The 26,735-nt window shown below is 47.7% G+C and overlaps 1 protein-coding gene across 1 annotated transcript; it reads right to left on the reverse strand.

Moving 5' to 3' along the window:
* Positions 1-508: 508 nt before the first annotated feature.
* TOMM34 (translocase of outer mitochondrial membrane 34) lies at positions 509-21,958 on the reverse strand. The gene is made up of 7 exons (XM_079719975.1): positions 21,754-21,958; positions 16,927-17,026; positions 15,657-15,809; positions 12,321-12,490; positions 7,180-7,327; positions 1,728-1,854; positions 509-1,484 (listed from the first exon to the last, which is right to left on the reverse strand). The coding sequence occupies exons 1-7, from the start codon at positions 21,878-21,880 to the stop codon at positions 1,380-1,382; spliced, it is 930 nt and encodes a 309-aa protein (XP_079576101.1). The 5' UTR covers positions 21,881-21,958; the 3' UTR covers positions 509-1,379.
* Positions 21,959-26,735: the final 4,777 nt, after the last annotated feature.

Here is a 26,735-nt window from a genome sequence, read left to right on the forward strand (position 1 = left end):
CATTAAGATGAAAACAATTTAAGCTAAGACACAGTCCAGGCAGGCAGGGGAGGCAGCCCTTCCTTCTGGCCGGATCCTCAGGCGCCCCCAGCCTCACCCATACCACACTTTGTGAGGTTGAATGGCACTTCCTGGCCCTGTCCTCCCAGCAGAGGCCTTCGCCAGTGCTGTTCCGTCTGCTTGGATTGCTCTTCCCTCCCCTCTTCACCTGCTGTGATCCCCACATTAGAACTTAATTCAAACTCGACTTCCTCAGGGACCCCTTTTCCTCCATGGGGTCAAACCTCCCTAGTTGGGGAAAGTGTTGCGACCACTCCTTTAGAACACTTAAGCCGGCTGCAGTTTCACTCTTGTGTGATTAACTTCTTGCATCCCATGGGACAGTCAGCCCTCTGAGAGCAGGGACCGTGTCTATTTGTTCACCGCTGTTTCCCCAGCACTATACGTAGGGCCTGGCCCATGCAGACATTCCAGTAAATCTGATCAAAGAATGGATGAGTGCTCCATAAGCAGTCTTTTTTTTTTTTTATTATAGCAAAGTTCCAAAATGAACCAAAACTGAAAAAGCATAAATGAAAGTACAACAGACATTTATGTAGAAAATGTTAATGCAGTAGCTTCAACACACAGTTCAACAGAATCAGTCAGTTCAGTTCAGATTAACGTCAACATTATTACAAAGAACTAAGAAGCCTCGAGTCCCTGCCCAGGATGGAAGGACACTGACTTCCAGGAGGCCTTTCTCCCTGTCTCGCCTTCCGAAGTAGCAGCCACACCTTCTGGCTCTTGAAACAGCTCAGGCGCCTCCACGCAGGGGGCGGCAGCACAGAACCACAGACAAAGCCGGCCAAGGGCCAGGCCCTGCATCCCCACCAAAGGAGGGCTCGGCCAAAAGGCACTGGGGCTCAGAACACAGAGCGCTGTGCCAAGGACCGGGCAGGGACAGCAGCACTGGAGACCAGCTCAACAGGCTGCTTTGGCTATAGGCGGGTCAGGGCTTCCCAGTGCCCCCCCCACCCCAGCCCAGGTTGCTCAGGTGGACCACGGTGAGGGTGCCTGGTGATGCTGGAAGGGCAACTCGCTCTGGAGCGTGCTGGGCAGAGACAGAGCCGAGGGCCTTGCCTGTGAGGACCTGTGTGACCCGCTCGCTGTCCGCAGCACAGGGAGTTCGGAACAGGGAACTTTCCAACAAAACATCTTGTTTTTGACTAAACTGAGCTTAATCTGAACAGGCAAATCCTCTTGAGGGGTGGGAGGCCATCACGACTCTGAGGGGCAGAGGAGGGTGCTTCGGAGCTTGCTCTGGGGCATGCCGGGTCCCGGGAGCAGGCTCGGAGGCAGGTGGTCCGGCAGAGGTGTCCTGCTGCCCCTTTGGGTTTTTAGTTTAAGCTCCGGTTAACCTCCTGCCGCAACTTCTGTGCGGGGCCGTTCCTGGGCTCAATCTGCAGGAGGCTGTTGATGTCCGCAAAGCTGGATTTATAGTCCTGAGAGGAGAGAGAGGGTGTGGGGATGGAGCCCTGGCCCAGGGAGACCAGGCGGGGGTGGAGACCGCTGCTGAGCCCTCAGAGGGTTTCTGCACCCCAGGCTGGAGGCCTGCCTGGAGCACCTGGGCCCCTGGACGAGAAGGCACATGGCAGGTACCCCTCACCGTGACCATGCTCTGGAAGTGCCAGCACAGGCACAACTGGCTGTGGCTCTGTTGGTGCCTCCGGCCAGAATCTCTTTACCTTGAGTGCCTTGTAGGCTTGAGCCCGTCGGTAAAACGCCTTCACGTTCTTCCCGTCCAGCCTGAGGGCTTCCGTGCAGTCCTTCACGGCCTCCTTGTACTGCTTCAGCACCAGATGGCAGAGCGCCCTGAGGGGGAAGAGCGGACCACGCAGCAGCCTGAGGAGCGCCCCGCGGCTCCCCGAACGCACCGTGCTGGGGACTTCCTACCTCCCTCAGTCCTCACAGCCATCCAGCCCCCTTCTGCAGAGGTGACGCGGCTCAGAGGGCTGAAGGGACGCGCCAAGCTTCCACCACTACCGAGGGGCAGACCTGGGACCCAACCCGGGCTCGAACGACTCGAGATCCTGACCGCGTTCGGTGCTATTGTTGTGTCCGCCTCATGCGCCCACACTGTACTCTTCCAAGTGAAAAAAGGCTTCCCGAAACACTCCCCTTGATAAAAAATTATCTACCTCAAGAAAAAAACAAATACCAGGCTCTAAATAAATACCAGGCATGCTGACATGTTAGGGGCGAAATGTTAAGATGTCTACAACTTATGCATCAAAGACGGTAAGATGGATCAATAGATGGCTATAGTGACAAAGCAAATATTCTTTTTAACTGAAGCGTACTTGATTTTATAACAATGTTTATGAATTTAATTGGGAAGTGAATGGGTGTTCAATACATAATTCATCCAACTTACATTTTGAAAATTTTCACATTCTGCATCAACGGGGGAAAAGTATATATCTGTATCTCTCTCATTCAATTTTAGTCCTTTCCCCCAAAGATAATCACTAAAAACAAAACAGATATCCATTCCACCTCACTTTTTAATGGATACATAGTATTCACTTGTATGTACCATAATTTATTTTATTAATTCCTTATCAGTAGACATTTTTCACTGTTTCCAGCTTATAAATAAACGATGCTACCATGAACATCCTTGCTCATAAATCTCAGATGCCTATTAGGAGGACTGCTGCATCAAAAGGTACATACATTAAAATTTTTGACTGTTATCAAAATGCTCTCCAAAAACCAGCTGACCCTTGAGGAACACGGGTTTGAACTGCGCGGGTCCACTTACACGCAGATTTTTTTCAGTAACAAATTCTAGAGTATTACACCATCTGCATTTGGTGGACTCCATGGATGCAGCAGAACCACAGATACGAGAGGACGACTGTAAATTATGCTGAGATTTTTTGACTGCACAGAGGGTCAGTGCCCCCAACAGCCGCCTTGTTCAAGGGTCAAGTGGACTTAAGAACAGTTACTAACAGAGACTATTTTCCTGCAACTGTACCAACCCCGGGTCTCAACCTTTAGCTTCTGCCAATATGGAAGAAAATAGCATCTGCTTTAATGCAGTTGCTTTAAATATAGGTAAAGCTGAGTGTCTTTACATAAGATTTTTAAATCTTATGAAATAAAATTTATCCAACTTCTTTAATGACTTCTGTGGGTCCCCCTCGATCACCACCAAATACCTTCCCCACTGCAAGACAATTAACCCACACGCTGTTCTAGAACTTAATGGTTTTACTTTTTACATTTGAAACTGTGATCCACTTAGAATTTATTTTAAAATAAGGAGTGAGGGTAGGGATTCGGGTTCCTTTTGAACTCTCTCCAGCCAACCCAACACCATTTACTGGATAATTCCTCTTTTTCCCACACTTTATCATATCTAAATTCTCTTATGCTGTTATTCTTTTCCTGACAAATTATGGAATTATTACCAAGAATGTAAAAAAACTCTAGTATTTTCACTGAGACTGCATGGAACTTATAAATCAACTTAGAAAAAGCTTCTCCTTGTAACAGTTTAAAAGCAGGCACAAATTCTGTGGCATTCTTCCCATTGAAGAGGTCCTGTGTTCTTTCCTCTTGAATGTAGGCAGGTTCTGTGACTGTTCTGACCAACACAGTACAGAGGAACGTATGAGTCCCAGTGGTAGGCTACAGAGGTCTTGTAGCATCAGCCTGTTCTCTGGGAACACTTGCTCTTGGAGCCTTTAGGTGCTAGGCAAGAAGCCAACTATCCTGAGGCCACCATGCTGTGAGGACACTCAAGCCAGCATATGTGACAAGGCTGCCAGGAGAAAAGAAAAAAGGCTCCAGCTTGCTCTATCAGTTCCATTCCCCAGCCATTTCAGTCATCCCAGCCCCGGTGCCAGATATGCAGGAGAAGTGTTTAGATGACTCCAGTCCCAGCTACCATCTTGTTGACCCTGAATGACAGACCCTAGGTAAGAACTGCCCTTTCCGAATTCCTGGCTCACGAATCATGAGCAAAATAAAACAGCTGTTGTCAGCCACTAAGTTTTAGAATAGTAGTCCCTGATCTAAATTTGAACATAGAAGAATTCTAAGGAAACTGAAGTGTTCTCTCAATGGACTCTGGTAATTTAAAGAATTAGCCAAATTTCTGGGAGGTAGAGGAACCACAGTATAAGCATTAGGTACTATTTGGTGACTTCCGAACGTAAATGTTGCAATGAAAATGATTACATATGAACTCCAAAGATTATATTCAAGATGTGAAAAACGTAGAGCTTTGGCCTATAAAATAAACACCCTTGGCTTTTGGTAAACAGAATGATTCTGTATCCAATCAGAAGGGTTTTCATTATGAAGGAGACAAGACAAGTGAGTGAAAAGGAACTCAAGCTCTGGAGTATAAACACCTGACTTAAATCGCAGCTCCACCATGTATTAGTGGTTTAACTTTATGATCATTTAATTCATCTTTCTGAACCCATTTTCTCTTAGGTAAACTGGGACCGTGACCTAACCTGAAGGACTGCTGTGAGTACTAAATGAGACTCTTCTGGAGGTCCATTCAGGGCCTGGCAAATTGTAGGTGCCAAGTACCTGACAGTGATATCCACTCAGGTATCAACTGTACAGACAGAACCGGAGCCTGAGATGATGCACTGGTCCATACAGATGCATATGTACGAAGTGGAGCATTAAAATGGCATCCAGGATGTGGTACATTCCGCCACAATGGATAGAAAATTGATCTGTATAAAGTTTTCAGTCTTCTAAATTAAATTTATACAATCAATGTAATTACAGGCAAAAGCCCAACAAGATACGGTTTGGAATTTATCACAGTGAACCTAAGGTTTAGCTAGAAGATCAAAGCTGGGAAAATAGCCAGGGATACTCTGATTAAGAAGATTAAGGAAAAGACCAGCCCTACAAGATATATTGCAAAGCAATAGTAATTAACAGTGTGGCACAGACACATTTGCATGAAAATCAGTATTTAAATAAAACACTGTCCTGAATGTGGTAAAAATCCAGGAAAATGGGTTAATAGAGGTCTCCAGCAACATGAGGTAATGAGCAAGGCCAGAGAGCCCACAGAAAGAGGAGTTAGAAGATGATGCTGGACTTCCCTGGTGGTGCAGTGGTTAAGAATCTGCCTGCCAATGCAGGGGACACAGGTTCGAGTCCTGGTTCAGGAAGATCCCACATGCCGTGGAGCAACTAAGCCCGTGCGCCACAACTACTGAGCCCGCGCGCCACAACTACTGAAGCCCGTGCTCTGCAACGAGAAGCCACCGCAATGAGAAGCCCGCACACCGCAACGAAGAGTAGCTCCCGCTCGCCGAAACTAGAGAAAGCCCGCGCGCAGCAACGAAGACCCAACACAGCCAAAAATAATTAAAAAAAAAAAAAAAAAGATGCCGCTGCACAAACATGAACAAAGGGGCTGCAGCCCTTTTTCCCGAGTTAGCCTGGCTGACTGAGGCACCTGGGTCCAATCGGCCAGTAAAACCACAGATCCAAAATGCCAAAATCCATGCTTTAAAACTAAAAGTTCCCTTTTCAACTCATTTGGCAACAAAACCTGACCTGAACTTACATGAGGCTGCTTAGTCTTTCTTTACACCATTCCATGTGACCCTGGAATTTCCGTATGTTTCACTGCAGAAACACTTAACGATCAACTTCCGCGAGCTGCCCAGACCCTGCTGGAGTGTTATGTGACTCGGCATATGCACTATGATACCTTCCTAAAATCGGAAACACATTTTATCCCAAGAGTTTTGGATAAGGAACGGTGAGCCTATAGGAGACCCAAGATTTCTGAAATAAAGAGTAATGTTGGGAAGGAGAAACAGACGCACAAGATTTATTAACAACTTATAACAAATGTTTGGATCAGATCTGGTCCCTTGCTGAATGTTTCAAGCTTCTGACAGTAAAACTAACAGCTCTCACTGGAGCCAGGTTCCAATTCTGTCTCCGCCATTTACTGGCTGGGTGAGCTGAGGAAAAGCCCTTCCTGCTCTGAGCCTTGGTTTTCTCAACATTAAAACAAGATGAGCATCTACTACCAATACCTTTTGAGGGCTACTGCTGAGCAGGGACTCCTACACAATAAAGAGACAGTACCCTGGCTCCCAGGCTCTCACTGTTGGTGGAAAGAATCACCGACCGCTGGCAGCAGCTCAGGGCGCAGGCCCTTCTATAGCGCCGCAAGTCCAACCCCTCAGGCTAGACTGGACCCTTCTCTCTTGCTCAGGCCAGGCAAGAGTTAATCCATACCCTGGGTTCTGCCCTGGTGCTCGCAGACAGTGCTGAAATTTCTAACCAGAGGGTCCTGGAGAAGCCCACGGGGTGAGAGTCGGGGATGGGGCAGAGGCTGTGATACTTGTGTTGGGGTGTGTTTGCACAGCAAGCCCACAGCTTTTACTCACATCCTATGTTTATCTGGTTAATGAAAATTTGGGGGGTGGGGGCGGCAAACAAAGCCCAGGCTCCCCTTGGGCACCCCTCAGTTTCTGCCCTTTAAGAGAGTGAGTGCCACTGGCAACGCCCATCTCACCGTGACCCAAGAGTGTGAATGCACGTTTTGAGCTGTAACACACAGGCATACCTCGTTTTACTGTGCTTCACAGATATTTTGAAGATATCAAAATTGAAGATTTGTGGCAACCCTACATCGAGCAAGTCTACTGGCACCATTTTTCCAGCAGCATTTGTTCACTTTGTATCTCTGTTTCACATGTTGGTAATTCTCACAATACTTCAAACTTTTTCATTATGATTATACTCGTTACAATGATCTGTGATCAGTGATCTTTGATGTTACTACTACGACTTGCCGCTCACATGATGACTGGCAATTTTTAGCAATAAAGTATTGTTAAATTAAGGTACGTACGTTGTTTTTTAGACATAATACTATTGCACATTTAACAGACTACAGTATAATGTAAACGTAACTTTTAGATGCACAGGGAAACCCCAAAACTCGTGTGACTCGAGTTATTGTGATATTGCTTTACTGTGGTGGCCTGGAACTGACCCTGCGCTATCTCCGAGGTATGTCTGTAGTGACTAAATGCTGGGATGCAGAGCCCATCACAGTCTAAGAGAAGACTGCGGGAGAATGTTCGGTGTCCTGAAATCCCCCAGGCCAGCCGTGTGGAAAGGTACCTGTTGCTGTACGTGGCGGATTCCACGTTACTAAACCAGAGGCTCTCATTGTACTTCTCAATCGCTTGCTTATGGTTCCCCTTCTTTACAAGCTCATTGCCTTCCTCCTTCAGAACTCTGGCTCTCTCCACATCCCCAGCAGAAGGCACTAGATACAAATTCAGAAGAGGAAAAAACCATGGAGCAGGTGCCCAGCTGAGCTCCAGGAGATCTCTTGGGCAGCGTCTCTTCTAAGCCGTCTACAACGCTCTGTCCCCAGAGCGTTCCTGCACTGTGTAAAGCATCCTGCCTGAGTAATGAGACCCCCGATCAATGGCTTCTGTGATATTAAACAGCTTTTCCTTTGGAAGAGATTGGGACTCCTGATATAAACATACTTTTACACACACAATGGTAAATACACAATAAAAAGTAACCCAGGTTCTGGCCTCAGCACTGCCACTCAGTAGCTGGAAGTCCTGTGTGACCCACCTAACGCATCTGGACCTCAATTTGCTCACCAAAACATTGGGGGCGATACCTATTCCACACAGGGCTACTGTTAGGATGAAATGTGAGAAAACAGGAGAAAGTGCAGAGCATCCTATAAACTTAAAGCAGGAGAATAAGTGAGAAAGTATTTAAATAAACAAGCATCTGGTAAAAAGGGTGAAGATCCTGGGCTTCCAGAAAAGGGCAGGGGTATCTGCTACTCCTCAGTTGTTTTGGTCTGAGCCTGTGAGTGTTCTCCCCAACTCGACACCTGCAGCTGTGCCCCAGCCTTCGGGGTGGCGGGGTGGGAAGAGGGAGAAAGGGAGAAAGAGAGAGAGAACAGGGTGAAATGCCAGCTGCGCCACCTGGCCTTGGGGCCCTCCACTGCACGGACCCAGTTAATTATTCCAGCCCCAGCTCCCATATAACCTGCTTTTTCAATTTTTAAAAACTATCTTTATAAAATACTCAGTATTTATGTCAAGGGTAAGGTTTTAGGAATAAAACTAATACCCTTGAACTCATCCCTCACCTTAAGAAACAGAACATTTACTAAGACCTTTGAAATCCTGTGAGCCTCTCCTGCAATCAATCCACCCCTGGAGGAAACCATTATCCCCAATTCTGTGCACACCAAGCCCCCCGCCCCCGTTTTCTTGGTTAGTTTAACTATATATACAAGAGTATCTATAAACTATTTATTGTTTACGTTGTCTTAGAGCTTCAAATAAAGGAATATATCATTCTATGTATTCTTTTTCCCCTCAAAATTATATTCCTGAGATTCATCTGTGTGGATGCATATACCTGTAACTCCTTCATTCATTCTCACTGCTGCAATGCAACTGATTTATCCGTTCTACTGTTTATGGAGACTTGGGTTATTTTGCTTTTCGCTCTTACCGAATTATTTTTTTTAATTTAAAAAAATTATTTATTTATTTATTTTTGGCTGCGTTGGGTCTTCGTTGCTGCGTGGGCTCTCTCTAGTTGCGGCGAGCAGGGGCTACTCTTCGTTGCGGTGCGCGGGCTTCTCATTGCGGTGGCTTCTCTTGTTGCAGAGCACAGGCTCTAGGCACGCAGGCTTCAGTAGTTGTGGCATGCGAGCTCAGCAGTTGTGGCTCACTGGCTCTAGAGCGCAGGCTCAGTAGTTGTGGCGCACGGGCTTAGTTGCTCCGCGGCATGTGGGATCTTCCCGGACCAGGGCTCGAACCTGTGTCCCCTGCACTGGCAGGCGGATCCTTAACCACTGCGCCACCAGGGAAGTCCCTCTTACCGAATTTCTGCTCTGAACGTCCTTGTACATGTCTCGTGCACACGTGCACGAGTTTCTCTAGAAGCAGAGCCAGTGGGTTGCAATGTGCACACGTCCTCAGCTTCACCTCAGCTCTGCAATGCACCCCACGCTGCCCCCATGCTTGTCCCCGCTAGCCACCAGCGATGCCCCACCACTTCATTCTCTCACTCCTTCCGCTGCCTCTGCCGAAAACCCCCTTCCCTTCGCGCCTGAAGAGCTTACCCTTTCAGGCCCAGCTCAACCTGTCACCTCCAGGAGCCTTTCCCCAGCTCTCCCAAGCACACTGATGGCAGTTCCCAATTTGAATTCCTCAAACATTAGAGACTCTGAAGCACCTGTTCTTCCTCCTGTATTTTATTATTATTTTTTAAAATTTATTGAGATACAATTTATCTACCATAAAATTCACCATTTTAAAGTGTACAAATCACTGATTTTAGTGTATTCCCGAAGTTATGCAACCATTACTACTACCTAATTCCAGGACATCTTCATCACCTCCAAAAGAAACCCCATACCCATTAGCAGTCCCTCCCATTCCCCTGCCCCCATCCTCGGTAATCACCAATCCACTTTCCGTCTTTTAGGATTTGCTACTGTGGACATTTCATCTAAATGGAATCATACAATATGTGCTCTTTTGTGACTTTCACTTCGCATAGTGTTTTCAAGGTTCATCTGTGTTGTACCATGTATCAGAATTTCCTTCCTTTTTATGGCCAAATGATGTTGCACTGTATGGATATACCACATTTTGTTTATCCATTCATCACTTGAGGGACATTTGGGTTGTTTCCACTTTTGGGCTGCTATGAATAATGATGCTGTGACTATTTGTGAACAAGCTTTTATGTGAACATGGGTTCGATTCTCTAGGAGAGGGACTGCCGTTGTGCAGCTCTTAAGCGTATGTTTGTTTTAATGCACCTCATGTGAAGCCCTTTACACACATAAAGCTTTCAGCCCCGGCTTGGGACCTGAGTGAGCAGATAGGAACCTGTCTCACCAACAACACGTGGTGGGGTCCAAGTCAGCTGGAAAGCCCAGCCAGAGTCCCACTAGCAATTCTTTTTCCTCTCTCCCATGCCCTGAGACGCTCAGTGGTTTCTTCAATTCAAGATGCTGTCTATTTGATAACAATTCAGAGGGCTGGGGTAGGGGAAGTGGTGGCGGGAAAGTTTCTTTTGACACTGATTGTAAGATACCTCCTGATTTTAAAAAGTTAAATTGTTTGGGGAGGGGAGAGGGATTATTGCATTTTTAGACTTGCGGAGATTAGTCTTACATTTAAAGGTTACCCTCAGAGGCCAACACAGCATTTTTATAGAGGAGGAAAAGGAGGGATGGCTCCATAGCTTAGACAACAGTGCAGGCCAACCCTTACTGCTGAGGCTGCAGCGAGGAGTGTAGACACAGAAGTAGCAGGCAAGGCTGGGTGGTGGTCCCTCTACTGAGCATCTCTGATGTGGCCTCCGGGGGCAGCCCGTGGAGAGAAAGGTTACTCTGTGCTACATCAGACACTAAGCAATAGGGATCTGTTCCTTAATTCTCCAGGCCATGGTGTCACAGGAAAGGCTGAGGAGCTCCAAGTGGCAGAGCCCAGAGAACTCTGGACTCCAAGCCCAACCCTGTTCCTTCCATAATGCCATGTATTACTTCACCTCCCTGGGCCTTGGTTTCCCGATCTGTGCAGTCAGGAGAGTGATCCCTTCCCTGTCTGAGTCACTCTGTCATTATCAGGACCAAACAAAGTGAGTTAACAGGGAGGTGAGCACCCTTTAAAATGAAGGACACATGTGGGTGATGATGTGTCCTGGGCCTGGATTCATTTAAGCTCACTGATCTATTCATGCCACAGATATTAATAAGCACCTGGTTATAGTTCAACCTCCACTACCTCTTAAAGTAACTACCACTACATTTTTATCACCTACTGCACCCTTTGTTATCTAAGTCACTCTAATTTCAGAAGTTCCTTAGGCTTCCCTCCTAGTACTCATGCCTCCTACTCCCTGCCCAATACTCACGCCTTCCTGAAACTTGGGTCTTTACGGTGGTCTCCTTCTCAGGACTGTTTTGACGCATTACTGTCTTGGCCTTCCTCCTGTATTTTAAATTGCTCTGTTTATGTGTCTCAGTCTCTCACTGGGCCGAGAGCTTCCCGAGGGCCTCTCTGGGCCACACTGCTCAGCACAGGGCCTGGGACACACCTGGCTGTGACTCCAACAAAAGAATGAAGCAAATGGTAGGTGCACTGAAGGCGTCGAGTTCATTAGCGCCCCACGTTCTCGTTCGAGGGAGGGAATTCTCCCCACGGCCAGATAGGTTTCCTCCTGGGAAGGGGAACGACTCCTGCCCTCCTGTACACCCGATGCAAGGCTCCAGCCCCGCCTCCTCTGCACCTCCCATCCTCAAAACCTCACTTGCTGGGCTGGGAGGACTCATTTTAAGAGTTTCCATTGCCCCTGCCTGGAGAAGGGCCTCCTGTTTTTATAGAGCTGAGGTGGATGGTCTCCTGTTTGGGGCTACCTAGCTTTGATCTCCCGTCTCTTACTCATCCTCCTCCAGGGACTCATACAGTTCCTCTAGCTATGGAGGTGGAGCAGATGGCAGAGAGCTGAGCTCATCACAAAATCTCAAGCCCTGGTCACAGTGACTAGTGTAGGGAATGGCCTGTGTCCACATAAGGCCAAAATAAATTAAGAAAAGAGGAGCTAGGGATTTGGGGGAAAGAAACCCTCTCTTAGGTAGCTATCAGAAAAAGAACTCTTTCTCTCCCTCTGGGTCATGAGGCATGGCACATGGATGCGAGTCAGTGAACTGCTACAGCTATTGTACTACCTTGGAGGGAAGACTGCCTGCAGACAAAGCCGATACACATGAGAGAAGAGCGCAGACAGAAGTGCAGAGAAATGGAGCCAGAGTCTGATGATGTAGTGAGCTGCTGGAGCAAGCCGTGCCTGAACCTGAACTCCAGGCCTTTCAGTTATATGGGCCAATACATTCTCTTTATTATTTTTACCACATGAAGTTTTTCTGTTCTTTCAACCAAAAACATCCTACATGATACATCCAAATGCTGCCAGAGGTATGAGAAGGAAACTAACACTGGATACCTGTGCATGAGGCTGGGAGTTCAAGGAGCCTCACATCACCTAATCCCTACACCTGTGGGGTAGGCTTTCTCATCGCCCACTGTAGAGCTGAGGAGACAATCTCTAGGAGGTTAAGGCTTTTTTGTTTTGTTTTTTAACTTTGTTTATAGGATTTTAAAAAGAACTCATCTTACACGAGGCCAATTTTTATAGGATTACTCTAAAGAAAGTAGCTCTGGGGAGACTGGACTCTCTCTGGGCAGGAAGTCACAGCTTACCTCTGCTCTTCGTAGCTGTGGTTTCTTCGGATTTGCTTTTAGCTGTCTCTTTGCAGTCTTCCGAAGGCAAACACTCCCACCTCTTCTGAGCGGAAAAAGGCACCAAGGGGATAGGGGGCAGCTTCTGGCGCCACTCGGGCCCAAAGGAGTCCATAAGAGCTCTGGTCATTCTGGAAAGGCAGGCAGGATCACAGTGAGGTTTCCATCTGGGTCAGGAAGATATTCCTCCTCTCGTAAGCCCAAAGGAGGTATACGAGAGCCAGTTATCATCTGCCCCTGGTTTGAACCATCTCTTTGTACCCTTCTGACTCGCAGCAGGAATGGAACAGGAGCCTGCCACCATATACATCTTCAGGTCGGCCACCACGACACTCCCTCTCTGCCTGGCGCTCGCTTGCCCGCGCTTGTCACACTACGTTAACTTCAAAGGGATGATCTGGTGCTTGCTAAGGTAATTTAAACCTGACCCCCAAGGGACCATGCATGCCCCAAGAACCACATGTTTTATATTTTCTTAATGAATCTATTACAAGGCCATGCAAACACCTGACATTTGATTAATGCTCAGAAATTTTTTTTAAAATGCAAATCTTATGTCATTCAGATTTTAAAATCTTTCAGTTGTTCCCATTTCACTAGGCTGGCAGGGCCTGAGACCTAGTGCCCTCCCACCCCTCCGTTTTTACTGTGTGCCACAATGCCTCTCGATCCTCACGTTCAAGCCTTTGCACGTGCTCTCCCCTCCCCCCAGAAGAATCTTCTCCACTTCCCATTCCCCACTCCCACCTTCTAGGCTCAGGGACCATGCTGGTTTTGTTAACTGATTTCCAGCACCTGGCACATTACCTGGCACCCACGAGGGCCCATTAAGTAGGTGCTGGGTGAGTACATGAAGCTGACTGTAACTTCTGCTCCTACAACAATGTTCCTGTGTTACTAGAATGAAAAGCTCACAGACTGATAGCACTACATACTCAGGGGCTCTAAGCCCCCAAAGCTGTTTTTCTGATCTGCCCAGCTGCTTCAAAACTCTACCCTCCTCCACCGTGCTCCCTAACCCTCCTCCTTGGACTTCCTCACACCCTAAACACAAACCTACCTGCACGGGCACACAAAAATTCCTATTTCTCTCCCATCAAAACAGAAGAGCTGGGCTTCCCTGGTGGCACAGTGGCTGAGAGTCCGCCTGCCGATGCAGGGGACACGGGTTCGTGCCCCGGTCTGGGAAGATCCCACATGCCGCGGAGCGGCTGGGCCCGTGAGCCATGGCCGCTGAGCCTGCGCGTCCGGAGCCTGTGCTCCGCAACGGGAGGGGCCGCGGCAGTGAGAGGCCCGCGTACCGCAAAAAACAAACAAACAAACAAAACAAAACAAAAAAACAGAAGAGCTGACAGGGCCAATCCCTCCACCTCGGCTCGGGATCCATCTTTCCCTGCCTCTCTTGGGCCGCACTCGGCCGGCACCGCCCTCTCCCACATCTGCATCCTTTCTCTCTACCGACCCCACCTCTCAGCAGCTAGCTCCCTCCCCCCGGACGGACCCCCGACACGGCAGCTACACTGCTCTGCCCTTCCCGGCCCGGCTCCTTAAGCCCACTGCCATTTGGCTTCTGACCCCATTGAACTGCTTCCATCAGAATCACCGGTGACTTCATTCCTAAACCCTGAGTCTACTTAAGCTCATCGAAACACCTGATCCGAATGACGTCTTCATCCCCCTGAAACGCTCCTGCCTTCACGATACTAACTGCTCTCGTGTCCTCCTCCCGCTCCCGCTGCTGTTCCTCGAATGTTGGATTCCTCAAACTCCATCCTCTTCCCCCCACACACACCTGCTGTGGTGTTCTGTTTTCTTCCCACAACCTCAAGCCGCCTCTATGCTGATGACCTTCAGATCTCTATGTTCGGCCCATATTTTTCCTCCTTTGCTCTGGATGCATGTAAATGTCCAGCCAGCTTCTTGCTTCTCTGGTCTCCGCCCCACAGTCACCTCCAACTCAGGGTGTCAACCACCTGGACGCCTCCTCTCTTCTTCCCTTCCCCCCACCCTCCAACCGCCAACACTTGTTGAAATACCACCTGAATGTCCCCTGAATTGGTCCCACTGTTCTCTATCCAGCATCTCTTCTGGATTACTGCCCGCCCCATTCCTATTCTGTTCTCCTTCATGGTCGACACACAGTGGGCAGCCACTCAGCTTTTCTCTCAAATCTGCTCATGTTGCCCCCCTGCTAAAGACCCTTTCAAGATGCCTCACTGTGTCTGGATTAAATCCAAGCCCCTGGACACAAGGCCCTGTGTGATCTGGCCTCACCATCCTTCTGGAACCGAGCCGCTCGCGTGCAGCACCGTGAGCAGTGGAATTCTCACAATCCCTCTAACGCCTCCTACTCACTGACCTTGCACATGCTGCACATGCTCCCTGCTGGCCCCTGGCCCAGAGCACTATTCATCTCTCTGTCTCAGCTCACCTTCTCTGGAAAGCCCTCTCTGGACTCCCCCTGGCTGTTAGGTGCCTTCTACCACAGCACTCATCACGCTGCAGGTTTGCCTGTGACTGACTGCCGTCCTCCTGGAGACCAGGAGCTCTACTAGGGCAGGAAGAGGTATGTCTCAGTCATCAGCCCAGGCCCTAGTGCAAAGTCTGGTACATAAGTGGCAGATTTTGTTGAATGATAGAGACTAAAAGGAAGCAGAGAGAAAACAAATCAAGCCAGAAAGGACGCACTAAACAGATACCATGGAGTCCTGGTTCAGGGTTTCTGTTAGTGTGGTGTCTGGCTTTCTAACAGACCATGCAAAGAGGGGAAACATGACCAGTTACCCAAATGAGGGCATCTGCTCAGAAGACCAGAAAGACATTTCACCTGAGGGGCCTTGTGAAGGGGTCACAGAGTACAATATACTGAACCATATCCACAAACAACAGCCCTACAGCCTGGGGTGACAGCTGCTTGTTCTGTGTCTTACTTTCCCCACTCTAGTTAGCTCTTTGGAGCAAGTGGGGTCTACCTCTTTTTTATATCGGTATTCCCCACTGAACCCGGCTTAAACAGAGCTCAATTAAGTACTACTGTGTGAATGCATTTGAGCATCTAGGCAAAAAACAAACAAACAAAAAAACCCCAAGACCCCACAACTCAGTAATTCTGACCCCTTAAAAACCTGCTAAAATATAACAGCAGACTGTCCTTCCACACTTTCTGCACATGCTCATTAGGAGTTTCTAAGCCTAGCCCAAAGGGATCCTCCCAGAAGACGACCAAAGCAATGGTTCCAAGCTAATCAGGGAGGACAGGACGTCTCAGAGAGACTGACCACAGTGACTCGGGCTCACCTGCTGCTGCCTTCCAAGGCTGACGTCACACTGTCATCAATCTGCAGCACAGTCAGGTAGTCCATGTAGGCCAGGGTGTACTTCTCCAGAGCCTCGTAGGCTGACGCTCGCCGCAGCAGGGGCTTCATGCCAAAGGGAACCAAGGCCAGCGCTCTAGGACAGGAGGCAGAAATGTCATCGGGCTGTTGAGTCATCAGGGCTCCCCGCCGCAGTTCTTTCCAGATGGGGCATCTGCAGCACTCAGTACATGGGAGGTCACTTCTGACAAGACGATGCTAGACGGTGAAGTCTTAGAAGAGGGGCTTTTCAACTTAGACTGAAGTGGAGTAGGGAAAGAGGGCAGAGAACCACTACTATTGTGAAATGTGTGCACGTGTGCATCGATTTTCATAGCTGCAATCCCCCGAAATCAAGAATAAGTGCCTTGTAGCTTTCATGCTTCTATGTTTCTACAGAGCGTGGCCAAGTGGGAATAACCAACAGGCTTTGGAGTCAGATGGAGCAGTGTCTGAATTCCACCTCTGCCACTAACCATGTGACCCCAGGCAAATCACTCTACAGCCTCAATCCGCCACAACCCAGTTCTAGCCTGGGAAGGATGGCTGACTTACCCTACAGAGTGCTCATGAGCGCTCCACGAAGGAAACCTGGCACAGGGCCTGGTACAAATCAACTGAGCACAGGCTCCACGAGCATGCTCACCTTTCTCCTCCTCTCCCACCTATCACCAGGGCATGAATCTAAGGCAATGTCACAGGATATCAGATCTGAGAACACATTAAGGTACATGTGCTAGTTTAGCGACGACCATGAAGGCAATCTCAGATTGGCTTGAAGAAGAAAGTATGAAGAATTGTTTAATGTCCTCTACCCCTGGTCACTGCTTACTTCTTTCGAGGCTATCTGTTAACCTCCATCCCTCTTTCTTTCTCTCCCTCCCTCCCTCTCTCACCCACATCTACCCCAGAAAAAAACCTGAGCAAGCCAGTTACTAGTCTGCAACTCTACCTCATTCCCAGGTCCCAAATCTCACAAAGCCTTAAAGGCCGACCTCTAACTGCCCACCCTACTCCTTTCAGCAGCAGAGCTGAGGCTCCAAAGACACAAGTCAGGGGCCACAAGGACCAAAGAGAGCTTCCTATTCTCAGTGACCTGCTGACACTTAGTGACATTTCCTAATATCTGTCGCAGAGGTAACTTGGTGGGACCAGAGAAGCCCAGCCTCCCCTCCTGAGCCCCCAGCACCCCAAAGTCAGCCCTGCCCGCTCACGAAGTGCAGTCCTTGATGCAGTCTATGCAGTTCCCGTCCTTCAGGTGGCACGCTGCTCGGTTGGAGTAGAGAACACTTTCTTTTTCTGGGTCTGAAGAACCTGCCCAAGTGGAAGCAGAAAGTGCACTATTAACAGGCTGGGAAATGGATGCCCCAGGATATCAGGAGTGCATCCACACCTTGAGCCCTCTGGGCTTTAGTAAAGGGCTGCAGAGATGACTGTAACCCATTCAGGCTTGTTGGTCTGATGGGCTGGCAAGTCTGTCAAGGGAGTGAGAACACCCAGCTTCTTGCCATTCACAGGGAATCAAGCATCTGCTCATGCACTCAGTCCAGCATTGAACTTGGTACCAGGCCAAAGATCAAAATGAAATAGCTCAAAGAAATCCATGCTGTAACTACCTGGGGTGTGTGCGTGTTAATCTTAGTACAAGAAGCGTGTAAATCCAATAAAGAAGAAAGAGACGAAAATGTCATAAATGCTATGACAAATGGACTGAACAAGTGTTATGGGGACACAAAAAACTAATTCTACTTGCTCAGAGAGGACTCTACCAAGTCCTCTGGGTCTGGCAGGACTACAGAGAACTTAATCAGCAGAAGGGCTCAAGCTATCCCATGGGGAAGAGAATCATTACTGCCTTTCCCTAAAAGCAGTCCTTATCCTTAGGAATCTCAGAAAGCTCAAGTCCTTTACTGTGGCCACAAGGATTTTCATTTTTAAAAATAATTTTTCAACCACTTCATATCCACTAGCATGAGCCATAATGAAAACAAACAAAAAGTGGAAAACTGTCAAGTGTTGACCCAGTGATTCCGATCCCAGGCATATACCCAGAACAGAAAACAAGCTCTCCTTTGAAAACTGTGAAACATATGGAAACCAGTATAACAGACAGTTGATGTTCATCACTAAACTCAGCATACAATCTTTTTGTTTTTGATATGACTAAAGCTCCACTCATCCCCACCCTTTTCCCTTTGCCCCCTTCCCAGTCCCCCAGAGGTTGGCATAATCCTGAAGTTGGTATGTCACATTCTCATGTATGTCTATCTTTATTACATAGGTATTCACAGGCAAGACACAATATCACTTTCTATCTTTTTTTTTTTTTTTTTTCGCCATGTCGCACGGCATATGGGATCTTAGTTCCCCGACCAGGGATCAAACCCTCACCCAGTGCAGTGGAAGCGCAGAGTCTTAACCACTGGACCACCAGGGAAGTCCACTTCCTTTTAAAGCTTTTCCTAAGTGGCATAACCACTGGACCACCAGGGAAGTCCACTTCCTTTTAAAGCTTTTCCTAAGTGGCATAACCACTGGACCACCAGGGAAGTCCACTTCCTTTTAAAGCTTTTCCTAAGTGGCATAACCACTGGACCACCAGGGAAGTCCACTTCCCTTTAAAGCTTTTCCTAAGTGGCATAACCACTGGACCACCAGGGAAGTCCACTTCCTTTTAAAGCTTTTCCTAAGTGGCATCATATTGCCTCTCCTGAAGCTTGCCTTTTTCACTAAGTATCATGTTACCATACTGATGCATGATCTCTTTCATTCAACACCAAATATAATAAAATAATCTTCTTTTTTCTCTTATTTTTGCCAGGCCCTGAGTGAGATAGCAAAGTACAGAGATAAGTAAAATACATCCTTGCCCTTAAGAAGCAAGCACAAGTATTCAAAACTTGCAATCCATCTCAAGTTACCAGAGCACGGTTGCTCAGAAGACAGCAGTGGTGTGGTGGAAAGGGCATCAGAACCTACGATCCAGCCTGCGATCCTGCACAAGTCATTCAATCCCCCTGATCACATGTGCTCACCTATAAGATGAAGGTATCATTTCACAGACTTGCTGGAAGGCTTGTTGTATTAGGTTGCTCCCTGCTCTCCTTTCACGATCAGGGAAACTGATCAGAGAAATCAAGGGACTTGCCCATAAATTACCTAGAAAATCAGTAGCAGGATCAGAACCAAATTCTGGTCCTCTGCTGAATCCAGACATCAGGCCACCTATTCTTGGGGCCCAGAATAAATCCATACAAAAGGACAAGTTTTTCCAGGCCAGCTGGGGTAGGATGAAAGAAAAAGGCAGAAATATCAATACCTCACATTCTTCAGCAACTTTATTGAGATGAAGAGCTGGGCCTACAGAGAAGTGTTCTAGAAAAAAAGACGGGGCAGTGGGGCAAAAGAGTGGCTTGAAACTGCAAAAATTCAAACAAAAAAGACTGGAACTTAGAGAGGATTTGGGAAAAAGTCTAGCAAAATGATTAAAAACTTGGACTTGGGAATCGGAGAGACCCACATTCAAATTCTGCCTCTGGCATGTCTTCACTGTGTCACCCCAGAAGAGGCAATTTAACTCTTCTGGTTCCCTCATCTATAAAGCTTCTTGCCCATAAGTTAGTATGAAGATAAAAAGGGGTAATGTCGGGCTTCCCTGGTGGCGCAGTGGTTGAGAGTCCGCCTGCCGATGCAGGGGACATGGGTTCGTGCCCTGGTCCAGGAGGATCCCACATGCCGCGGAGCGGCTGGGCCCGTGAGCCATGGCCACTGAGCGTGCGCGTCCGGAGCCTGTGCTCCACGACGGGAGAGGCCACAGCAGTGAGAGGCCCGCCTACCGCCCAAAAAAAAAAAAAAAGGGTAATGTCTATAATGTCTAGCAAGTACTCAACAAATGCTAGCCAAAGAAATGAGAAAGAGGAGGAAGGCAAAGGGAAAGAGGTACCAACGAGGGGCTGAAAGGGGTTCCAATGAGGCTCTGGGATAAGACATTCTGGAGAGTCTTTGGGCAAAAGGCTGTTGTTGGCTGAAATGAGCCGGAGGCTGGGAGAACTGGTAACAAAAGGTTACTGCTCTGTTGAAAATTCTCCAGTAGCTTCCCATCAGGGAATAAAACCCAAACTCCTTACCTTGAACTGCTATGTAAAATGCTTACACAATAAGGTTCTTTCTCTGTAACTGACCAAGTCTTACTACTTCCTCCACTGGCTCCCTGTGCTTTGGCTCCTGGAACACACCCGCTGATTCTGTCTGGGGCCTTTGAAATTACGGTTCCTTCCACCTGGAATGCTCGACACCCCAGACTTTGTGCAGTTGGCTTCTTCTCACCATTCAGATATCACCTCAAATGTCACTTCTGCAAAGAAGTTGTCCTCGACCTCCCATTCTTCATAAAGGAGCTCCCCAGTCAAACCTATCATATCATCACATCTGTCTTCTTCAAAAGCCCTGATCATTACTGCACAGTTGTTGTTTGTTATTTACTAGCTTAAGATCACACCTGTGGCTCCCTCACCAACAAGGATGTATGACCCTTGAGAGAAAGGACCTTCTCCGTCTTATTATACACTCATTACATACAGGTGCTGAACAAATGTTAATTTAAGTAAAGACTGACCCGTTGAGGAGAATGAGAGTTGCCTCAGGGATCAGAATGAGGCCTAAATATCAGAATGGGGTCCAATAGGACAATTAAAAAGCAGGCAGCTCACACACCTATCAGGATGGCCACTATCGAAAGAACAGAAAATAAAATGTGTTGGTAAGGATGCTGAGAAGTTGGAATCATTGTGCCCTGCTAGTGAGAATGTAAAATGGTACAGCTATTATGGAAAACAGTATGGAGGTTCCCTGCCCCCCCAGATTAAAAATACAATTACTATCTGATCCAGCAATCCCACTTCTGGGTATGTATGCAAAAGAATTCAAAGCAGGATCTCGGAGATATCTGCACATTCATGTTCATCATAGCCAAGAGGTGGAAGCAATTCAAACGTCCATTAACAGATGAATGGATAAAGACAATGTGGTATATCTACACAATGGAATATTATGCAGCCTTAAAAAAGAACGAAAGCCTGTCACATGCTACAACATAGATTATAATGTCATAGAGATTATTCAGTCACAAAAGACAAATACTGTATTATTCCACTCGTTTGAAGTACCTAAAGTAGTCAAAATCACTGACATGGAAAGCAGAAAGGTGGATACCAAGGGCTGGGGGGAGAGGCGGAATTAGTGTTTAGTGGGTACAGAGTTTCAGTGTTGCAAGATGAAAAAGTTCCAGAGATTTGTTGCACAACAACGTGAATATACTTAACTCTACTGAACTCTACACTTACAAATGGTTAAGACGGTAAATTTAATGTTTTTTTACCACTGTAAAAAATGATAAAACATCTATTAATATGGAAATATGTTCCTGTTATGTCATTAAGTAAAAAAGAACCAGGAGGTCTTCCCTCGTGGGGCAGTGATTAAGAATCCGCCTGCCAATGCAGGGGACAGGTTCGAGCCCTGGGCCGGGAAGATCCCACATGCCGCAGAGCTACTAAGCCTGTGCGCCACAACTACTGAGCCTGCAAGTCACAACTACTGAAGCCCGCGCTCCGCGACAAGAGAAGCCACCGCAATGAGAAGCCCGGGCACCACAACCAAGAGTAGCCCCCGCTCGCTGCAACTAGAGAAAAGCCCACACGCGGCAACGAAGACCCAACACAGCCCAAACTAAATAAATAAATTTATTTTTAAAAAATACACACACACACACACACACACACACACAAAACCAGTAATAAAACCATGTTACAATAATAATAATAATAAAAGTGGAAAGAAAGGCTGAGGAAGTTTCTCGTAGGATGCCCAAGCTGGGGGAAGGGGGAGGAATGGGCGGGTGGTGGGAGGGCCTGGTTGGCCAGTCGGCCTCGGGTAAGGAAGCCCTAGGTCGACAGGGCCAGAGCGACGTCTGGGTAGCTGGGGTCGGGGGAGACAAGAGGGAGAAGGAGGCCTGGCGGCGAAATGGGGGGCCGGGGTCGCACCTTGCGCCTGCAGCAGCCGTAGCGCGCGGCTGTAGAGTATGGCGGCCTCGGCGAACTGGCCGTTGCGGAAGCTCAGGTTGCCGGCAGCGCGGAGCTCCTCCACAGAGTCTGGAAGTTTGGGGGCCATCCTGGCGCCGGACCGGTAAACTGGGGGGTGGCCTCGGTTCCCGGCGCCGAGGCGTGCCCTACCGTGTCTGGGCGGAAGAACCGGCTGCGAGTATTTGGGAGCAACGACTACACTGGCGCGGAGACGGCGGGACGCAGCGGGGCAGAGGCGGGGCCTGCGCGGGGCCTGCGCGAACCCGAGGCTCCTAGTGCCCCTCCCTTTGCGCATGCTCAGTTCTGACCTAGCGCGGAGCTGCAGTGGGGTCTCTGGAGATGCGGTGGACGTTTTGGCTTGCTAGAACCCTAAGGATGAAACCGTGAACAGGTCCCTGCTTGCCTGGTGTTTACATTCTAGGGGGACCTGACTTGTAGTTACCTCATGAGCAAATGAAGACGATAATCTCATAATGTGATTAGTGCTATAAGGAAAACAAAACAGTAATACCATAGAAGGTGACCACGTGGAGACTTTTTAAGTAAGAGGGGTGGGGAAGGCGTCTCCGAGAGACTAATAATTGAGCCGAGACCTGAGACTATTTAGGAAATGCGTTTTCAGACAGAGGGTTAGCAAGTGCAAAGGCGCTTAGGCTGGAAACTGGCACCTAGTTATCTATAGATACTGATTTTATAAATGAATGCACTGATAGATTGATGTAAATCTTTCACTGAGGGAAGCTAGCTTATCTTCAGACTCATTTGACTTCACCCAATTTTTTTTAAGCTGCTTGTTGCTACTTGTGCGTATTAAGCTGTTTCTTTTTTTTTTTTTTTTTGCGGTACGCGGGCCTCTCACTGTTGTGGCCTCTCCCGTTGCGGGGCACAGGTTCCGGACGCGCAGGCTCAACGGCCATGGCTCACGGGCCCAGCCGCTCCGCAGCATGTGGGATCTTCCCGGACCGGGGCACGAACCCGTGTCCCCTGCATCGGCAGGCGGACTCTCAACCACTGCGCCACCAGGGAAACCCTCTTTTGCTTCTTAACCTTTGCTTATGCTCTCCTCTTCCTGGAATTCTTTTCCAAACACTTTTTTCTCTTCCGTAATCCTGACTCAACCAATAATCAACTCAGACATCATCTCCTCCATAATCTCCCTCCTCTGCTTTTATTGCTCCCGGATTTTATTCCTAATTTAGCTCTTATTCTGTGATTGTCAGTGTCGATGAAAATTAATCAATAGTCAATCTGTGAAAGAAGTGGAAAATTTTATTTGAGCCAAGTTTGAGGATTGTAACCTGGGAAGAGCACCTCAGCTCTGAGAACTGTCCCCCCATTAGAAGTCAAGGCACAGTTAGATAAGTTTTTTGAGACAGAGGGCAAGTGTCATTGTGACCCCCTACAAGATCAAGAAGGAATGTTATCTTTTAAGAAGTTGTCTTGATGCTAGGAGAATGTTGCTTTTTATGGTTGAGCAGGTATTTCTGCTGATGGGGAGGTTTGGTTGATGCATAACGCAGATACACAATGCTCAGTAGCGGGGAGAGAGGAGGCCAAAGGGCAGAGAAAAATTTTTATGTTCAAATTTTTGTCTTGCCATAAAATATGAATTTTATTTCACATCAGTTTACAATTTTTCTCAGACTGTGTGGTCTTTAAAGGCAGGAAGTAGGTTTTCTTTATTTTTCTCTCCCCAGACCTAATGGAATCTGGCACCCAACATGTACTTATAAAAGTTTGTTGACAAAAACCTGGTCTCTGCCATCAGGTATTTAGTTATACAATTGACCCCTGAACAAGGAAGGAGTTAGGGACAACCAACTCCTGCACAATTGAAAATCCGTGTGTAACTTCACTTGGCCCTCCTTGTCCAAGGTTCTGCATCCTTGGATTCAACCAACCTTGTGTTGTGTAATACTGTATACGTATATATATATATATTTGGCTGCACTGGTTCTCCATTGCTGCATGCAGGCTTTCTCTAGTTGTGGCGAGCGGGGGCTACTCTTCGTTGCGGTGCGCGGGCTTCTCATTGCGGTGGCTTCTCTTGTGGAGCATGGGCTCTAGGTGCACGGGCTTCAGTAGTTGTGGCTCGCGGGCTCTAGAGCACAGGCTCAGTAGTTGTGGTGCACGGGCTTAGTTGCTCCGTGGCATGTGGGATCTTCCCAGACCAGGGCTCGAACCCATGTCGCCTGCGTTGGGAGGTGGATTCTTAACCACTGCGCCACCAGGGAAGCCCTGTGGTACATATATATTTTAAAAAATCCGCATGGACCCATGCAGCTCAAACCCATGTTATTCAAGGGTCAACTGTAATTATTTGTGTAAACTCATAACCCAACCAGACCTTAAATATTCTGAGGGTAGGGTGGCTGTTCCATCCGAATCCCCTCAGCCCAGCATAGGCCCCATACAAGAGCAAAGAAGGAACACTTAGTGTGGTGGGAAAACCAGATCACACACACACACACACACACACACACACACGCATGCACGCACACACACTGGTTATCTACTTAACAACCTCCATTTTTACTTCCAGTCTGAATTTTGCCTGAGATTCTCCTGGCCCAGAAAATGGATCAAGATTTCTGTAAACCAATCACAATAATCTCATTCTTCTGCCAGTGATTGGGCAAGGGGTGAGCATGTGACCCTGATCGAGCGAGGAGATAGGAGGATGTGTGCTGGGTGCTTATGGGAAAGTTTTCCTTCCCTGATAAGATAGAGACACAGGATGTCAAAACAGCCTTTTTTGCTCTTTTTCTGTTGGGTTAAGGACATGGTACCTGGAGGTGTGGCAGCCATTTTGCAATTGTGAGTCAATAAGCACAAGTATGAAAAGCCAACATGCTGAATCAGGCCAGAGAGGAAAGACGAAATCGATGTGCTTGTGCCCCTGAATCAACCCTAGAACTGCTGACTTCTGGACTTCTTAGTTATAAACAAGATATGCTGTATGGCCAGGCCACTCAAGATGGCTGTTCTCTTGCTCTCTGTACATCCCCTGCCGAACCAGGGCCTGCTGCACCTACACCCTACTCACATGACTGACCTTCCTCCGTACTTGTCCTAGGCCCCAGCTAATCATGGCTTATCAAAGGGGTCGTGAGGGGCATGCCCCTCTGCTTGTTTCCCTAGTAACTAATGAGCCCATCTGACATCAATTCTCCTATAAATGGTAATCCCCCCCACCCCCCAGCAAAGACTGCCACTATGTCCTGCCTGCTGTGAGCTGCACACGGTGGGGTGTCACTCCAGGACCTTGCTTCAGGCGTGTAAGCTCCCCCATCCATCAAACCATTGATGTCTCTGTTGCTGATTCCAGGTTCTTTCTTCGGTCTTGAAGCTAGGCAAGCACAGGCCTTGTAGGCCTGTGGGGTGCAGCCCAACAAATGCCACTGTGCCTTAAACCACCATTTAGATTGTTTTTTCTTTTTCAGTTGCTTGAGGCTGAATATATTCTAAGTGGTATACCAGACAAGTATACCTGAGGCAAGTTGTATTTTCCCCAAATGGCTGAAACAGTATTTCCAGTTCTCCATGCTCCTCCAAAACCTCGCCACTCCCCTATCAAGAGATGGAATCATATGTCCACTCTCCTTGAAACTGGGTGGGTCTTTGGGGGCCTCTTCAACAGGGGAAATGACATTATGTACCTTCCAAAGCTATGCCATTGAAAGGCATGACAGCTTCCTCCTGGCTCTTTCCAGAAATATACTTTAGAACCCAGCCTTTACTCTGTGAGGAGGCTCAAGAAAAATGGAGTTGGCCCCCCCATCCCCGATCACCAAGTGGGCTCCCAGCCAACACCAACACCAATTTGTCAGCCATGTGAGTGAGCCATTTTGGACAGGGATTCATTCAAATGCTGACTGCCGCCGACTGACACCATGAAGCAGAGGAATTATGGGTATAATTCTTACTTCATAGGGTTTTTCGAGGCTTAAGTGGTAGCTTAGAATTGTGCCTGGCACATAGTAGATTCTCAGTAAATGTTTTCCTCCTGTCAGGAGAATGGCTCCATTACTCTGCTTTTAACATATGGGGTGACCCTGAAAGGTGGTTGCTCAGGTGTTAGGTTTTGTAGATGGCATATCTTTGAGAAAAGCAGGACAATTAAAAACAGTGAGAGGCTGCTTTGGGTAACTTTCTCTATGAGTAAATTAGGTGGAATCTTCCACTTTCTTAAACACTTGCTGATGGTGGTGGCAACTGAGGATTTATGAACTTCCACAGCTGTAACTGGATCTCTGAGTGGAGAGGAAGCTGTCTCTCATGCCCAACCAGAGGGTCCAAGTGGTTGTCCAGTTTGGTGGTGCAGGCTCTGGAATCAGATCCATCTGGATTTAAATCCCCAAACCTATACTTTTAGCTATGGGAGCTTCACCTCTCTGGCCTTACGAGAATAATAATATTACCTAACTTACAGGGTTTAAGAATATTAAATGAGTTAATTAAATGAGTAGAGTACCGCAAATGTGATAAGCAGTGTCAAATAATTAATAGATGATTGGAGATAACGTTACAGGCTTGATATAAGGATTAAATGAGATAATATATGAAAGCAAGTATATGATAAGAGCTTAATAAACATTAGCTCTTTTTGTCCTCAAACTGACTGAAAGGTAAGGCTCTTAAAAGGATGCGGCAATTTGCAGGCTGATGCTCTGTGACATCCAATGAGAGGTTATGCACGTTCCAGCCTCCACCTGGAACAAAAATTCAACCAGGAAGGAACGGTAGGAAACCACAAATACCTCCCGCGTAGAACTTGGCTGGTTAAGAATCCACAGTTCTTATCAAGCCGGTGCTTCGCAAGAAGCCTCAGTATCTCCGTCTGAGAAATGAGGGGCTGGGCCCGAGGCACAGATGGGTTCTTGGTCTCGAGACCGAGTGTCTTGGGTGAACAGTGTCGCAAGAGACAAGGACGCCGTCCCGAG

Source organism: Hyperoodon ampullatus (genome assembly GCF_949752795.1).
Source record: "Hyperoodon ampullatus genome assembly, chromosome: 14".
In the NCBI taxonomy this organism is placed as follows: domain Eukaryota; kingdom Metazoa; phylum Chordata; class Mammalia; order Artiodactyla; family Ziphiidae; genus Hyperoodon; species Hyperoodon ampullatus.

Excerpts from the sequence above, each read along its gene's own strand:
- TOMM34 (XM_079719975.1), bottom strand. The coding sequence starts at position 21,880 with ATGGCCCCCAAACTTCCAGACTCTGTGGAGGAGCTCCGCGCTGCCGGC. Across the intron at positions 17,027-21,753 it reads ACGGCTGCTGCAGGCGCAAG|GTTCTTCAGACCCAGAAAAA; the intron begins GTGCGACCCCGG and ends CCACTTGGGCAG. Across the intron at positions 1,855-7,179 it reads TCCGCCACGTACAGCAACAG|GGCGCTCTGCCATCTGGTGC; the intron begins GTACCTTTCCAC and ends CTTCCCCCTCAG.